At 37.9% G+C, this 18,739-nt stretch overlaps 1 protein-coding gene across 1 annotated transcript in view; it reads right to left on the bottom strand.

Moving 5' to 3' along the window:
- The window catches only part of KCNH1 (potassium voltage-gated channel subfamily H member 1), a 175,360-nt gene that overhangs the window by 69,717 nt on the left and 86,904 nt on the right, over window positions 1-18,739 (bottom strand). Inside the window, exons 9-10 of the mRNA XM_021547543.3 lie at window positions 18,343-18,595; window positions 5,593-5,789 (exon numbers count right to left, since the gene is read on the bottom strand). Of these exons, the coding sequence (XP_021403218.2) occupies window positions 5,593-5,789; window positions 18,343-18,595 (450 nt within the window). The remainder of the gene's footprint in view (window positions 1-5,592; window positions 5,790-18,342; window positions 18,596-18,739) is intronic.

The raw sequence follows: 18,739 nt of genomic DNA, 5'->3' as shown, positions 1-18,739 counted from the left end.
CCCCACTATGTATAGACAAACAATTTGTCTGTAACCAGATCTTCTTCTCTCTAGGGCTCCTGGCCATAAGCATTAAATAGAACAGAGACAAGTTTAGAATTTGGAACTTTTGGAAAATAGATAATGGAATTTGGCTTGAACACAATCACATGTCAACAATCACTGTAGGTGTATGAATGTTAAAGGCTTGCAGTTCATCAAAGCTTCTTTAAGGGTGGGTGTTAATGCTTTACCTGGAGGAGTCCAACAAACTTCAGAGGAGAAGGAAAAAATCTAAGGGCACGTCCTCCCGAGAGCATGAGGCTTCAGCACTAAAATCATCCACAGAAGACATGCAAACTTCATGACACACAGTGCCTCAGAGCATTTTCAGAGTGTAAATTCTATTTGACCAAAAATCTGAGGGCTAGCTAAACAGTTAGAGATATCCAAGTTAAGATATCCAAGGCCAGAGAAAGATACGGAAATGCAATATGGAATCTAATCATGATGAACCAGAATAAAATAAGTTTTGTTTAGATTGTTTAGATTGATACAGAGAAACCGTAAATACAAGAGCATCCAACTCCCTGAACACCTTTTTAAAAGCAGCATGGGAAAAGAACACAGTGCTTAACTGTTTATTTACATTTGGACGGTTTTTTTTTTTTAATTGACAACTTTGCCTCTTTGGGAATTTGACATAATTCACAAGCCACAGGCCCTTCCAGACATCTCAGTCATGTCCAATGTCCTCAGTTTTCAGTGCTGTAAGATGCATGCCAGTCAAACATCAAAATCTCTTCCCACAGGACTTGTGGGATTATTTTGGTGAGTACAAACACAGGAGAAAAGAAGCAGGCTGTCAGTTTGACCATTATGAAATCCACATCAAATGGGACAATATTCTAAAATTAAAATCTTTCTCTTCTCAGTGTAAGAAAGCTTTGTTGAAACCTTCCAGCAATTTTGGCTTTTGTGTACCAGAAAAAATTCTGGGATATCATTTTGAACCTTTATCATGAAAAAGAACTTTAAAACTTGTCATGTGGAAAGGCAGAATATAAGAACATGGACTGTCCCTCTGAAAACAAACTGCTGCCAACACCCCCTGAGATTTAAAACCAGGGCTTGAGGCACTCCTAGCTGAAATGTATGATTTGAGAGAGGTTCTCTCTCTAGTTGGAGCTTACACTATCAAAAGAAGAAAGATTAAGCTAATGCTGAAGAGGAAAGCACAATTACATTTTAAAATTGCTTTTTGAAAGAGATGCTGGGAGTCCTGTCCACTGGCACAGTTGGAATACTATAGAATAAACACATCTCTACACATACAAAAGCAAGTAATTCGACACTGCCAAGGAGAGAGATTATTCTGTTACCATCACTGGTCTCTCAAGTATGTTCTGACTAGAAGCTTTGGCTCTAATTCACTAAATCATGTTTGATTTGTAAAAATGCAGAACATTTTTTGCCATTTCTTTCACTCCAACAAAATCCTGGTAACATACCTAGATCCTACTGCCTTCCTTCTTTAATATCAGGGTACAAATTTCAGCTTCTGGGAAAGCTACTTGTGCTTTATATCATGACACTCCAAAGTATTCAGAATTAGTCATTTAATCTGTATCCAGGCTAAAATGGCTTACTAGAGAAATCTCAGCTTAATAAATTATGTATAAGAATTCTCCCTTTTATGTAGTGTGAGCAGACATTTGAGCTATAACATCGTTTATGGCTGCAGCAGAATGAAATGAGCAAATGCAGGGTGGTACAGCCCAGTGGAAGTTAATATTGGTCACACAACTCGTACACATGGAAAAAAAGCAACTGCCAAAGCCAGAATATTTGCCAGGGACCTTTCCCATTCTTAAAGACAACAAACTTGCACCCCACCACAAGGCAAAGACAATGACAGGTAGCTATGAAGGAAGATTTTCTCTTCTATAGTTCTACCAACCTGAAGCTATGATGTCCAATTTGGAAACCCAGAAGTGATTTGGTGGGAAAAACCAGACCTCCTCCATCCAGCCTGGGAATCCTGCTGCCCTCCCAGCTTGCAGCATTTCTTTTGTCCAGCAAAAGCCTTCATTAGGATGAATTTGTCACTTGCTATGCCACAATACCCCCAGCATCTACACTCTGGTTCCCCTCAAAGATTCCAAAAACGGAAACATCAAGTTAACCTGCTTTAACTTCAGAACATTGTTACAGCAAGTATTGCTCTGAAAAACCTCTCTCAGCTTCCTTTCAGCTGCAAAGTCTTCAAGTCCAACACACAGCACCTGCAGGCACAGACTGCAGTTTCAGGTTTTTAAGGTGGTGGAAAGAGAGATGCAGCAGATGATAATCCCCCTTGCTCCCACTTAGATGAAAATTTCACTGACTGGCAACAGAAGGAGTTAATTAAAGGTCTGCATTATCTTTTCCTTTAGGAAAAATAAAAAGTTTCCTAAGTCTGAGCTCCACTCTGAGGTAACTAGACAGCTAATAACTTCAGGAGGGATTTTAGCCACTTGAGGAAACTGCTCAGGGAGTCACCTGACAGCAAAATGACACTTTTAGAAAAGAGGATATTTCACTGGCATTTGTTGAAAAAGTGAGTGAAAGGAAACTGCTTTCACAGCACAGACAGGGACAATAATGACATGCCAGGCACAGAGCACTGGAAACTTTTCCCTTGGCCACGAAGTCTTTAAGTACTACAGGCAGTAACATTTTATATCTGCAGCCTGTTCTGTGGAAGGCATAGAGGGGATACACAGACCAAAAGTGTCCTGCCCTCCCAGCCCAGCTCAAATCACATTCAAGATGAGTAGGAATAACAACACAAGGAATGTTGCCTTTTACTTTGCCTAAATCCAGCTCTAGGTTTAGCTAAGGTCAAGACCAACTGACCAGTCTGGGTACCTTCCAATGTACCTGCATTAATATTATTATTATATATGTGTCTGCTTCTTTCTGTCACAGTCATCAGCAGTAGATCCAGACCCAGCAATGGGGGAACATCCCTTCACTGGCACCAAAGGACCTGGGACAGGGGGCCCCAACTCCTCCAGGGATCCCCAGAGGAGACCCATCACCCAAGGAATATGTGATTATGGCAAAAAAATGGACCAATGCTACAGCTCACTTAAGCTGAGTGAAACTAGGCTACAAAGCAGTTAGCCCTGCATAGTGGGACTTGGTACCACTATGGCATATGTACCCTGGAGATGGGGACACCTCAGAGGAACAATCAAGTCTAAAAATATGAGATATTTCTGAAAAAAAATCCTCAAAGCTGATTTTTCATGCATTTGAAATCTGTATGAATATATTTGAGAGGAATTGACAGTATCTACATTTCAACTAGTTGAACACTTTTGGAGCCAGAAATGAAACTGTTTATTGAAATGAAAAGTGTAATTCTGGTATTTATACTCCAAAGGATATGCAATACATCACAAATGTAACTAACTGAAAATACCAGTTCATCTTAATTCTACAAAATTCCATTTGCAGAAATAGAGCAGAGAAGTGTTAGAAGCAACAGGCTGGGGAGCTATTTCTATTTTAAAAAACCAAACAAACAAACAAAAAACCACAAACAACAAAAAAAAAAAAAAACCAAAAAACCAAAACCATAGATATTTAAACCAGAATAAATGCTAAATTCTAAAAAATTGCCTTTTAGTGTGCCTCACCTCAAATCTCTAAAGTATTGTACCTTCCACACATTTCCAAGAGCATATATTATTAATATTATTTAACATTTTCATTCTGATTGCAATCAGCCTTTTAATAAAATAATGTTACAGTCTGTTAACTTAGAACCATCAAATTCTTACTTCCATTATCAATCAATGCCACTTTTCTGCTGACTGCAACTCAATTAAAATCCAATTATTTGAATAAATGGATAGAAATTGCTATCATAAGATGCACATTTTTATTAGGAACATTTTGTGTAGAAAATTGACAGCACAGAATTTGTGACACTACAGTGTCACAAAAATGTTTCATAACCTGGGCTGGGAAAAGCAATGCCAATAAATATGGAGGGACAGTGCCACTTCTGGAGTAGGTATTTGATTCTAAAGCTGGGCCTTTTGGCTCAGAACCAAAATTACAAGAATTTTGCTAGCATTATCATGAGTTTTGAAAAGCTGGTCCCTCTAAGCCTCAAAGCCTGCTATTTATACAGATTTTAAGAAAGCAAAAAAGTAGTTACATATTCTGAGAGCATCTTACCACATTAGCCACGGAGTTAATGATAAAATATATCAGTCAGTGATACTGTTACTTGAGGTGATAGCAATGTCAAATTCTTTCATTTATTTTATTTCTTACATTAACTAAGACTGGGTAAGGAGCTGTTTATTAACAGGACATCTCCCTTAAGAGGCTTGCAGCTGTGTACCTTCATTTAGAAAATATTACTTAGGAGGAAATCCCCAAGTATAAATTTGTTTCTTAGTTTTTAATCACATCCATTTTCTACCAGAGCCCTGATTTATTTCACCAAAGTATGGTTCAACACATTCTTCTTTCACCCAATACTAAAAAGCTGAATTCTTTTATACTCATAGCATATACAGATTAGAAATATCATCACACTATTTTACTTACAGTATGCCAAATCTATACAGAAAAAAAAAATATTTTAAAATGTCTAGTTGTAAAGTGCAATTTTACAAAACAGGTTTAAAAGATTAGAATATTTCTCTTTTTTTTCATGTCTATTTATCTAGGATTCACTTGGTACCTGGAAACTACTATGGAGAATCATTTTTAGGAACAAAAAGGTCTCCTATCAATTATATTTCTTTAGCTGATCTCAAATACCCTTATAAAGCAAGTACACGTTCTCTAATGTATTTCTTTTCAATGTAATATTATTGTCTTCTACCTGCCATCATAAAAACATATAATCTGAATTATACCCACTACAATTTTAATAAATTTCTGCAGAGGTTGTTCTCTGAAGATTACACAGAGGATTTAAACTGGGCTATTAGATTATGATTACTTGCATTTGACAAAGTAACTTGAAATGGCACACAACAAGGAATGAAAAGGGCCAAAAAATCAAGGATAAGAAAATGGAAATATTCTAGATAAGCAAAGTAATTCCAAAATCTGATTTATAATAAAAGAAACAACTCTTGATAGAGTGTCATGTTCATATTACTTTTCCATTGTTTCTACTGCACTCGACTTTTGTTCCATATATTAGATTTGATATCTTCCCTGTCATTTTCCTTGTGATTTCAGGCAACACCCCTAAAATATTTTTAGCTGCTTTGCAAACTGAAGTTGCATTATGTAGTGAACACTGTTTATCACAAGTGCATGACAGTTTTCATATATGCTGGAACCTGTCTACTTCCTGGAAATGTATAATACTTTCACATACACAGTCTAGCTCCCTCTGAAGCTAGCACTGGAATAAATACTCACAGCCTTTTGACTCTACATGCTAGCAGGGTCTCTTAGGCAAGCTCTGAAAAGTCATCTTATAAAAGGGGTCCACAAAAAATTCCAGAATTCAAGCCATTCGATTTTTTCACGCCAACAGTCCTTAAAAGTGAGATAATGTACATGATGTATGTTAAAATCACAGCTACTTACCCTTTTTCTCAAGTTGTAGGTCAAAATGAGATTTCTGGAGAAGGAGTGTGAAAAGGCTGTGTAGAACTCCAGCACCTTCTGCAAGGCATCCCTTTTAATCACATGAAGATCACAGTAAGTCAAAGCCCTTACATTAGCACAGGACTGGGCCAGAGTCGACTCCTTCCAGAACACATCACCAAAAACGTCTCCTTTGCCTACAGAAAATCAACAGCATTGCTTTCATTAACAGCACTATTTCCATCAAAAATATAAAAGAACAGACATCTCATTCATGCGTCAAGTTTCTTCTATTTTTGCACTCAGGAAAAAAAAACTGTCAGGAAAAAAAACAATTTTGAAATATTTAATTAATTTTTTTTCCATTATCTTTTTCTTAATTACAACAGCCTAGCAAAACTTCATAAGAACAAATCATACTTTAAAAGTGTTCTATGTGACAAGTCTCCTTTAAATATCAATAAAGGTTCTTCTTTAAAAATCAAGAAAAGTGGTTCATTCTTGGTTCATGTTCCCTTCTGATCCCTTTCAAAGAAATTAATTAAGAGGAAATGGTTTTTCCCTTCCTCCTTTTAGCTGTCACACAAAGGATCTGTTTCTTACATGTGCGTTGTTGATTTTTCTTAATCTGGCTAACATTTGCCCACTGTTGTGTCAATAAAATGATCCTGTATCACACATCAGTGCAGCTCCAGGCTGCAGCTGAACAGAGTCCAAACCATGAAGACTACAATTGGTTATCCCCAACATAACAATGGCAAGGCATGAAAGTTCAGCTGTTTCCCACTGGAAGGAAGAAAACAGCCATTTCCTTCCCCTTCCCGTGTGCATGTCTCTATGAGCTCGGGGCAGCAGTGAAATCCCTGCAAGGATGGCATTTGCACCAGTCTGGGCACCACAGTGCAGGGCATGTACACCTAAATCAAGCTGAAAAGCAGCCTCCTGTCAGGAATTCACTGGTTGCACCCCAGCTCAGGCTGGGCACAAAAGGGAGTGTGTAGGAGAAAGTTAGAAGTCCATTTACAAGAGTAATGGTCTTTTCCCCCGTTTCCCACTGCTAACAAAAAAGGAATATTCAGTTGTTACCTTGATAATGAAAAGCTATACTTTTCTTATTTTGAAATCAGTTTTCCTCCCAAGCTTCTGCTGTGCTATATCATCAGTGCCCATCTCTCTTAAGACCAATGACATGGAAATACATTCATATCTATCAAGTTGTCATAGGAATGGTCCCCTGTCTTATTAGTAATACCTTGCCCATAGCAATTCTTAAATCCAAAGCATGAAAAAATGTATTAGTTTACTGAGTTCACCCAGGTTTTTTTACATTCCTTCCCTAAATAAATCATCATTTTTGAAAGCCTATATGAAGTCAAAAGAACTATCATGAGTAAAGAGTTCAGAAAGAAAACTTCTAAATCAAACCCAGAATTCCCATCTCAGTCCTTCAGATGTACTTCCACCCTTACCTAATCTCTTCCATTAGATGATAAGCATTTTTTCTTTCAGAAAAAGCTATCAGCTTGATGGTAAACTATCCTGAATTGCAACAAGTTTTTATTAACTGTAACGTGCTCCCAGTCTTCCACAGAAGACCTACACCATCCGCCTCACATGGATCAATTAATCCTGACCACTTTAGACTTCATTTTCATTTTAAATTTGTATATACACTGAAACCACCTGTTCTGTTAGCATATTTTTCACAAAATTAGGCAAAGGCACCATAAAGATAACCTTTCTTCCACTTCTAGTCTCTTGCATAGGACAATGACAACATCTGGGAAATAGTACAAAAGCTTCATATCACCAAGCATGGTGGTAGCCCCACAGCCTAGTACAGTAAACATCTTTTCTTTTTAATAGCAATGACTTTTCACATTTTCAATTACTTGTATGTTTTTTGTTAACAGATACATTAAAAATTGCTAAAGCAAAAAAGCTTCCATGCAGTTGAAATAGATCATCTACAAGGCCTTCAGACAAATACACAATATATTTAAAATTGAAATGAAACAATTTTTACGCACCATAAAAACCGATATGCTTCACTGGGTAAAAATGGATTGTTTGCCTTTGGAATAAATATGCTTTTATTCACAATCTTCCAGGCAATTAGCTAAACAACTGTTTTAATTAACGCTCTGGAATCTATCAAGCATTGAATTGTGCCATCACTGATGAGCAACAGTTAGAGCTGGTAGTCCAAGCACAAGGGAGAGGAATTCTAACTCATTTCTAAGGGTATTGCTTAACATCTCCAGCCAAGTTTCCCTACCTTAAAATGACAACCATTATGTAACTGACCCACAGTAATGTGTTGAATAATTAGTACAATCCAAGCACAAACAGCATGGTGCTGCTCTGCCTGCCGCAGAAGTGAGGTACAACACAAATTAGTGATGTCTTACTCTTCTTGAAATTTAATTCTGCTTTACCCATAACACAGAAAGATGCAACTTCGGCCTTCACTTGTGGCAGCAACCACAGTTTCCCTTCACTATTTGTAACTCTTCCCTCTGAAAAAATCTCCCTCGTGCAGTGTGCTGCCACCTCCCATTAGAGGCAAGAGCAGCACAGGAAGGATCTGGGTCTGCCGGGTGCCTGCTGAGCCAGATGAGCGACGAAGTCAGATCACAAAAGTCCCTGTTTTTAAGAAACAAATTGAACAACCCAAAGAAGTACTCTTTTCTTTCATTAAAAAACTTCCTTGAAGTTAACAGCCAATGATCTAGCTGAAAATGAATCCTACACTGTACTTCATTTTCCAAAGCAAGGCACTTGCACACACCTCATTGTCAAGTCCATTTTCTTTCTGTCAGCTCCATTTTCTAAATGATGCAAAGCATTAAATTCGATTGTCAAAGTCTAAAAAAGACTTCTTTGGCATTTATAGAAATATGAGGGGGGAAAGGAGCAGTAGAAATCTATACAGCAAGAGGAATTAAAATTCCACCCAGGATTATCTGCACTGCATTAGAACAATTGTCCTCTTATGCGTAATAAGGAATTGCATACCATCTTCTTTTGTCTATACGTTCTCCAAAAAGTAAGATCAATCACTGTGGAAAAAGGAATCAAAAAAAGGGGGGGCAGACTAAGTGGGGGTTTTATCAAAACCATCTGTAGCTGGAAAGCAAGAAGGGTATGGTGATACTTCTGAGTCAGAAGGTGGTTGGCAAAGTCCAAGGGCTGTGTTAGGGAACCTGAGCCAAAAGTCTCTTTTTATATATAACTCCAGGCTTTAGATATTTCACCTTACCTCTGAAGAAAGATTAAAAAGCTAGAGAAATGCAGATGGCCGTTTGTTTGTCAGTACTTTGCATTTCTCATTCCCAGCTTGCTGAATTCCAGATGTTTACCAGGAATATTATCTGTCAATCACATTTAAAGTGGATGATCTAAGCTTTTACCATCAATCATTTATATTCCCTGCTGGATTTGTGGGCTGAGGACCTCTTCCACCATCAGCTTAGCATGCATTGGAAAGCCAAATAGTTTTCTGCCTTTTATGTTTCCTTGTTTGTTTTAATTGTAATAACAAGTCCCCAAACCCAGATATATTTAAACTGTGAAGAAATATTTTATAAAATTCTGTTTCCATATTTTTTCTTTCCCAGTTTCTTCTCCACATCGCATTTGCTGTTTATCTTGTAAGTAAAAAGATGATTTCTCTGTTACCACTGCCAATTCAGCCTGAGTCAGGCATAAGGTCAGGCCACATCCACTCTGTCTCCTGAAAGCAGCACCAGTGACAAAGATTTGATTATTGCAGCTTAGTCAGGTGTTCTGCTGATTCTGAGGAAAGATCCACACTCTCAACATTACAACTGTACTGCCTTGATACCACAACAACTCTTGGCCTTTTTACTCTTGTAAGAGAAAAGACTGAAGAGCTCTTCTCTCAGGCATAGGATATTATACTCTACTCCAAAAAATATGACTCATGTGGAATATGTGTTTGGCACTCAGTCCACTTTTGGGTTCTGGGTGTCTGGAAGTCCTGCTGCAGTTTTGGTGTGATAGCTGGGGAAAAGATGAGGCTATGGATTCATGTATTGCAGGTCTTCCAAGTCAGTATGCATTTTGAAGGCATTCACATGAACCCATGGATTTTCAGTATATCAGACAAAATATTCCTGTTTGAATCATTCTCAAAGCAGCAGCACTCATTGTTACAGCAGCCAATAGCAGAATCTAGGTCATGTCCCCTCCCAGTTTGCCTTCAAATTGGGTTGTTTGAACAATAGATTTAGCATCTGACACAGTGTCAGCAGGTCCAAAAATCAGACAGAATGACCAAACATTGCTTATGGTTGAGCAATGAATGACCAGACATCGCTCCCCTCAGTGGCAATGCAGCACCAAGCATACCTTGGCAATCAGGTGCTTAGCAAACCCAGTTATCTGTGACAACTGTGCCACAATGACCTTCCCAGCACAGCTCCCTGGAGCCCCCACGCTGGCCTACACCCTCAGGATCTGCTCTCCACCTCCAAGCAGGGGGAGACACCAACTGCTATAAAAGCAAACACACAAGTTTCTAGGGCTGAACTCCCTCTGTGATCACCACACGATTTTTTGTCTTCAACTGAAAATCCTTCCCTTCTCCTCTCTTCTCTGATTTTCTCCAAATCTAAGTAAGGCATGCAATTTAAACTTACCCACTTCACAGAGAGGGGAAAGATTCAAAGAACGTAAAGACTAGAGCAAAAATAATTCTTCCTCTTGGTTCATTAATGCAACAAAAACTGTTGACCAGAAAAAATGGAGCTACCATTTGGCATTGAGGTGGAGTATTCAGTATCTGTCCTACAGATAAATTGCACAAATTGACAGCCACTGAATAGCCTTAGTTTGGTTCTCCAACACAGTACAGCTGGCAGGAGATGAAGCATGGAAGTTGTTTGTTGCTTTGGATTTTCTTAAGATTTCTCAAGTGCAAACTGAGACACATAATGAAAAGTGAATGACCAATACACAACAGAGAATACACTATTTTTCATTAACCAGAAGTTTTAACTACTCATTTCCTCTAATTTTCCTCTTGTTACAGAGATAACAAGCAGAAGTTGCTCTTCCAGTGATTTGCCTTGTTCATAAACAGAAGCACAGTGTATTGTTCGTGCTGTAAACCACAGCCTGGCAACATTTTGCAGACAGTTTACTACACAACTGTATCAATTTTTTCTGTTGAAACACATTAGTGTACAGACGAAATAAAAACATTTATTTTAGAGATGAGTAGCAACATCATGATTTAGTTACAGCTAAATTTTCTATTATTGTTGCTATAATTAAGGTGCTTATTTGTCTCGCAGAGTACAGAATATAGAATTATATTTCACTACTTGACGTCCTGTGATGAAGAGCTTTAAACATCAACTGGGCTCTACTATGTTTAGTCACAAAAATGCCAGGAGGCTTCACCAGAACCTGCATCATTTATCCTTATTTGCATTTTAATTGTTACTATAAAAATGTTATAAATATGTGCCCAGTTTGTACAAAACTCAGAGGACATGGAGTAGCTCAGGTAACTGGAGTAATAAATATATTCTAATGTATTTGCACTGGTGAAGTAATAGAAAAAACACAGCTTAGTCTGTGTTGTCACTGCATGGGCACTGATAATTCTCTGACCAAAAAAACCCAAAAAAACCAAAAAAAATCAAACAATAACAAACTAGCAACAACAATAAAAACCCAAAAAACCACCAAACCAACAAATCTATATAAGAGGCTCAAATTGCATTATCCTCTGAATTACTTCCCTGATTACTTAGGAAGGGGCTTTATATTCTAGATATTGCTTGAAACATACATTAAAGCCACAAAATTGCATTATCTTATTCCAGACAGAAAGGATTCATAAGAGTTTAAATATTAAGTTTTGTGTTCTGAAATATAGAAATTAAACATGTTGAAAAAGTCATGAAATGTGCATCTATCTTGTATTTCATTTTATTTAGTATTCCTAGTAACTCCTTCAGTATAAATTTAACAATGTTTCAGAAACATGTCTCTGAAAAAAAAGTATTAATTTGAAATTTGGTTAAAAATAATAAAAACTAGTGTTTCATGAAAAAGTTTTCAATTATTTTTCAACCTGTATCTTCAGTGGTAAAAGAATTATTCTTCCTCCTCCAAAATTCTGAAACAGAGACAAAACCCTACCAAAAAAAAAAAGAAAAAGTAGTTCAGTGGTTCACCTGCCAGAAATCAGGGTCTTTATAGAAAGCTGACTTCCTTGCTAAATTATAATTTCTACCTCTTCACACCTCTTGTTGCAGCATGCACACGAATATGACACACAAGCTTTCCTAATACAGATATCCTGAGTTATCAAGGGAGATGCTGGAGCAGAGAGCCTCATCCCCACCAGATCTCAATTTCAGCTGCCAGTGTCCTACTAGACACTGCCAGCTTCCAAGGGGGACTTCATCCACATGCAATGCTGTTGGACTGTTTAAGAGCACATTATGCAAAGGTATATAAATTCAGTACAATGAAACAAGAAATGTGCCCAAAAGTTCCCTACTGAGGCCTCTGTTCACAGTGTCTCCTCCTCAGTCACTCCAGCAAGTTATCTAATGTTTTAAAAATCTGTTTTTCCAATACCCTGTGCAGTCTTAAACCATCTACAAACAGCAGTGGACAGGAGCTTTGGCAATTCATGCTTTTAATGTCTGTCAGAAATTAGACATAGAACAAACAAAAAGTCTCAAAAATGGCAAGTCCTGATATCAACCCACCTCAGATGTCTGGAGGACAGGAATAAGGAATACTCTGTCCAAAACCACCATGTGGGATAAATCCGTATTTCTCAATAAGAGTTTTAGTGCTGCTCCTGCATCCACCATGAAATTAAAATTTTATATTAATGTAGACCTCTTTATGCCACGTCCTTTTAAAAAGCTTAGCTGGATCTCCATCAGTAATGTTTTTGCTAAGTGTGTCTGGACACTCACTGAGCAAATCAGATTCTCAAAATTGTTCCTTCAGTTGATGTTTATTGAATCACTTCACAGAAATATGCAACTTGTCCAACCTGCCTATATAAATCAATCTAAAAAAAACCCCACCTTTCAACTATAAATAGAAAAATCACAATAGAACTACTGAGGATAAAGATATATTGTAATTTCAATCATTCCTTTGTCAAAGCACCGCTGGTCATGTTTCAGTCTTATTCAATAGCACAAACAATGCTGTGATGTTAGATACTGTCAGGAAACTCTTAATGCCATCCATAATCCTGCAACCATTTCTTAAGCCTGAGAGCTCTGGAGCTTGGCATCTTTAACACAGAGAGGTGTACCTAAATTTAAAATTCAGTTGAAAAATGAAGCAGAGAAGTAAGGGACTTCTTCAAGGGTTTGGAATTAAATAACTGGCCCTAAAATAATAGAATTAGTCTTTGAAAATGGAGTAGTACACAGAGCAGTTCAGTTCAGGGAAATCAGAATTAGCTGAGGTACTAGGGACAGACTAAGGATAGCAGCCTGGGCTCAGTTAACTTATCTGCCATCTTCTCGTCTGCTGAGAAGCAGTTTTCACAGGACTGTGTGGAAGTTGCAACCTTTTCCATGGAGAGGGTGCAACACAGACAATACTTCTGCACTGCTACTGTCCCTCCTGTAACACAGACCATGCCTGTGGTGCAGTTGTCCTTGCAGCTGGCACTGTCCTATCTGGATGTAAATCTGTCCCACCAAAATCTGAATCAATTCTCTGGTGTCAACATCTGAACGAAATGCTTACGGCTAAATGAGTAAGCTAAAGCAATTGTAAAGAAAACAAACAATTATTCTTATAATGTTTCTTTAAGACTGCAATTAGATCAAATTAAATCAGCAGGAATTTCTCCACACAAAGCAAATGGAGCATTTAATATCCTGCTGAAACAAAACATGGCACACCAAAGCCCCCTACAACATCATGTTAAAACCAGTCTCCAATCCTGTCAACTTTGCAGCTTTGTAAATAACAATAAAAGAGCTATATTTCACAGTAATCCAAATTTACTTCCTCAGCTTCTGTGTGACCTTTAATATAACTCTACGTGCATTCTTTGCACACTCCCTGCCCCTCTCCCAGAAAATTCCATTCTTGACATTGTGTTACTGTACTCTTTCATACCTACGTAATATCTCCATGCTGTTACTGCTTTTCAGCTTTGATAGCAGCAAAAGGAATAGCAAAAGCAAAGTAAAAATGTATTCCTTACAATAAATTCCTGCCTTGACTTCCCTTCCTGTCTCATTCACTTTACTTGACCTTTGTGGAGCCAGAAGTTGGGCACAACAATTCTCACAGGTCCCTTCCAACTCAGGATATTCTGTGATGCTAAACCAACAGTCAAGAAAAAGGTTTATTATTTTGAATTTTTTAGCTCAAATAAAGATAGCAAGAACATAAATGCAGAACAGCTGGAATGTAACTCTTGGGACAAGCTGCTTGGTGGGAGGGTGTCGTTTTTTCTTTTTAATTAAATCTTCTAGTTAATGCTATTTTTCTCATCCACTGCTCAGCTCTGAAGACCACAGTGGTTTTCAGGGCATTGGATTTTAGATGTTAAATAAAAGTTTAAAGCTCCCTGTCTCTAATCAAGTCCTTAAAACTGACTTCCAGTCTTACCTTCCACACACATTGCCCCCTTGCAGGAATTGTTCACAATCACTTCAGCAGCTTTGAACATCTCATACAAGTAAAGGTCTACTGCTCAGTCAGACCCTCTAGGAGCCATTAATTGACAAATTTTGCAGCAGTCTGAAAATTTAAGTACAAGACACTGCTTTCCCCACTGCTATCTAGAAAAAAAAGTTTGCCACCCTAATTTTCAAGGGTCTTCTCCTTTTTCTCTCTAGTCTTTTACTGGAATGTTTTCCTAAATGTCAAAAATTACCCCAATTTCAGGCAGAAAGACTTTGAACCAACTTGGGTACTAACAAGGTCTCCTAACCAGCCCAGCAAAGTGTCTTTTCCCCTGCATATTCCAAAGAAAGCTGCAGTCAGACCTTATGGTCTGCACCTGGAACAGAGTTAATTCAGGAGAAATATTTTTAAGAAGTAATTTGATAAATTAAAATGTAGCAAATCTTCTGAGCACAAGTATGTTTTAACTTTTCAAAGACCTGCAGTAAAGTTAGGTTTTCATAGGGTCAGTGTCTTAGCCTGAAAGATCTGCTCCAAAACAAAGAAACTAGAGCTGCCAAATGAAGTGCACATAAACACTTAATTGTTTTTAACAGAGGAAATAAACCCTCAATTTTTTTCTAACCACATTGGGATAAATGACTAAGTCTTTAGTAGAGTAGTTCAAAGAGATACTGTCAGTCTCAGGTGGATAAAACAGCATCAGGCCAAATGGGAGGGTTTAGGAAAGTTAAAAGCAAAGCCAAGTTGAAAACATTCTCCTAATGGAAGCCCTGCATGACCTGTGCTCCACTTGCTCTCTTCAGGGCAGGGACTGTGTGATTTGTCTCAGTCTTGCTCAAAGTGCTGGGTGTACGTCAGCACTTTATCCTACGCAGCAACAGCAGCGTCAGTGCAAGGACAGAAAACTACCAAAACCAGAATTGTTTCTCATCCAGGCAGCTTCCCACCAGCTAAACTTCCCTTCTATATAATCCCACTCTCATACTTACACATGGGCATAGAAAATGTAGTAATAGAATGGCTTTTCTTGCTAAGTCTTCTTTTTCTGACTAATTTCTATTGGAATGAGTCACAAAAAAAAATCAATCACCTGGCTGAGAGGTCATTTTCTACATTTTTGCTTCTGTTTCTTTGACAAACCAAATCCAGAGATTGTATTGCAAGAACATCAGTAATCTCTCTATTTTAGCATCAATTTTGCATAGAATTCAAAACATGCATCTTTCATACCAATAAATCAAATTTCATACAAAGTGCACCAATTTCTTTACAGTTTTACTGAAATATGCAAAGGTTTTGTTTTGGTTTTTTTATTTGCATATTTTTGTATTTGTGTCTTAATTTAAATTAATGGGAAAGGCAATCTTAGGGGACACACAAAAAAGTACCTTTTTTCGCTGCTGGCCTATATGAAATTTCTTCCAACTCAGTACTCATATTAATCCAAGTCAATCAAAGTCAGTGCTTTGTTCTAAGAACATAAGCCTGAACTGAGAATATACCTGTTTCTGGGGTATTACATGGAACTGATTTGGAAGGACATTATGCAAGTGCACACAATACACTCCAGGGCTACACAATACACTTTTATACGCCAGTTTGCAAGGTTAAATGATTTCAGAACTTGAAAATGTTTCCTATTAATCGGATCCTTTATGGTTTAAGTGCAGTTTACCTTTGGTTTATGAAATGCTGTACAGCAGTCCCACAGACTGATTTAGGGTTGCAATTCATTTCTCCATTGTAAGGAAGATCCAGGCTACACTGCAAGCTGCAAAGGCTGCTTTATGTGACAGCCAGAGCTGAGCAAATAATTCACCTTGAATAATTTGTGCACTTATTTTTTTTTTCATTTTCATTTCCAGAATGCCTGAAAGAAGATTACAGTCTCTGTAACATTCCTGTCAACTAAAATTACCCTATGGAATTCCTCACATGCTTTGCTGTTACATGCCTGATGTTCACAGCTATGCTTGGTTTGGGACTGGTAAACAAAATTTATGGCATAGGTTCTTTAGGCTGAGTAATCACCAAAAATCATGTTTGTTGTACAATGTACTTTTTTTTTTTCTGGTATACATTCATCAAGACCTTGGCAAGTTTAGCTAATTATTAATTTGATAAGTTTAGCTAACTATGAAAACAAGCAAACAAACAAAAACAAAAGCAAACCAAACAAAAACCCACAAAAAACAACAACAAAAACCCAAAAATAAACAAAAAAAAATCACCCCAAAGCACTGTTTTCTACAGATAAGAAAAGTGAGAGTATAAAGAAGACAGAGAAGAAACCCTGACCCATACCTGACTACTCCTTCAGTAGTGTGGTGATTAAATTACATAATGCCAAAGGAAAAAGAAGTTCAACTGATTTGGAATAGTGAAAAACTTAGTTAAATACATAATTTCTTTTCAGGATAGAGAAACCTTCAGCAGAATCTTCACAGCCTGGAGGAAGAAGGGACACATATGTGTGGAAGGAAAGGGGTTCCTTAGTCCAGAAACAGAAACACAAAAACTGATGCACATCCAAAATGAAATCTCACAGAATCCCAAACAAATCCCAATTCTTTTTACTTTCTTCTCCACTTAAAATATTCACAAAGAAAATGTGAATAAAACTCACCAACTTTAGTGAGAGCTGGAGAACTAACTTCAAATTTTAAAAAAGAAAAGGAAACAAAAATAAGAAAATAAGAAGTTGTGTGGGGAAGAGGATCGATAGTTACATCCCAGGAGAAGAGCAGCAACAAAATACTTCTATTCATCCAGATACCAAGGGAACAGCCTCATTTATCTGTAGCTATCACCCTGCAGCAGCAGAGATTAGGAGTTAGGTTTCCTTAACACTGATTCCTCGAGCAATCTTGGCTGAGGGTTTTCTAAAGTGAGTGTTATGATAAAATGCAGGAGTTACCAGTAAAGATGAGGAGAAAACTGGTATCTTTAGAGAACATTTTAAAGAAATTTGATCTTAGTGCTTTTTTACCTATACTCAAATAGAACAGCAAGATGTTTTGAGGTTTTCTTCTCATGTTGAACTCAAGTGGTGGCATAAAGGTACACAAACTTAGTTGGTGTTCTACATTTGTCATTTGTTAATTCATGAGAGTTCAACATGGCAAAAGGTAGCAAGTTCTTGTGTGCAGCATAGACAAGCCGAAGTTACAAATGTCATTTAGCACTGAGCAGCACAGGTGATTCCAGAACAAAAGGGAATTAGTTATCCTCCACCTTCTCACTTTTTTAGCTTCTTGTGTGGCACAAAGTCTTACCAACTTGATTCCCCACAACTCTAAATCTACTCTATGCTATACATGCAATCCTGTTCAAAAGCAGAGAAAAAATGGAGCTCGGTATCTTTATTAGCCCCCTCATTTTTCAATAGACATTCATCTTAGGCAAGTTGAGTGTATGTGTTCAGAAAAAAGTAAGATAACCAAGATGCTTTATTCTCTTTTTGCAGGCTGGTATGAGTGACAGTTACAGGATTAAGCCACCATGAGAATTTACCTTATCACAAAAGGGCTTGACAGAATCAAATGATAAGTATCACCTCCTCAATGCTCCAGCCACCCCATGATTCATCTACATCTACTGGATTATCAAGCTCTTTTCTGTTAGCTTTGCCTGTGAATGCTGTTCACACCCCATCAGTTTATTTTCAATGCCTCCAACTGAAGTTAACACAAATTGGCTCTAAATGTTTTAAGCTACTTTGACTTTAAAATAGATAAATATTATTTCAACACGACATCTTAAAAAAATCTAACTGGAAAAATTCCAGTGAAAGTGGATTATTGGGGGGGATGTGGGAGTGAGGCAGGGAAGCCAGACACTTCAAGTTTTCTGAAGTTCTAAATGGAATTCTAATTAGAAGGGATGTGTCAAGATAGGGAAAACCCCAAGAATGAGCAGGACCCCATGCTAAAGTTTCCATTGACCAGACTAAACAAGGTTGAAACAATCTAGATATTAGGTGGTAAAACAAACTTAACAGAAGCTCTTTAAAGAATGAGTAGAGGAGTCTATAAATTGCTTCACATATTTGTATTTATGCAAATGCATATTACCAGCTCTGAAACTCACCTAATATAGCAACAACTTCATCATCCTGGATAACTTCCAAAGAGCCTGAGACCACGAAGCAGAGGCTGTCGACGCTCTCCCCGGCGTGGTAGATGAGGTCTCCGGGAGCACAGTGCACCGTCTGGAACTCCATGGCCAGCGCCCGCAGGCACCCATCGCTGGCCAGCCTGAAGGCGGGGTGCTCCTTGAAAACCTTGCGGTTCAGATGCACACAGATGTCAGCTCTCATGTCCTTGGGGCAAATCTGCAAAACCTGAGAGGCAAATCAGGCAATCAGCTCCCGTGCGTGGCTTCTGCCTGCCTGCTATGGCTAGTTTACCACACCGAGGTTTAAGAACCACTTTCCTCCGTCGTATAAAATTTCTAATCTCAGAGTTTACTTTGATATTGTTTACCC

This window comes from Lonchura striata, chromosome 3 (assembly GCF_046129695.1).
Source record: "Lonchura striata isolate bLonStr1 chromosome 3, bLonStr1.mat, whole genome shotgun sequence".
Taxonomy (NCBI): domain Eukaryota; kingdom Metazoa; phylum Chordata; class Aves; order Passeriformes; family Estrildidae; genus Lonchura; species Lonchura striata.
The sequence above is the reverse complement of the archived record's forward strand: the minus strand, read 5'-3'. Positions and strand labels throughout refer to the sequence as shown.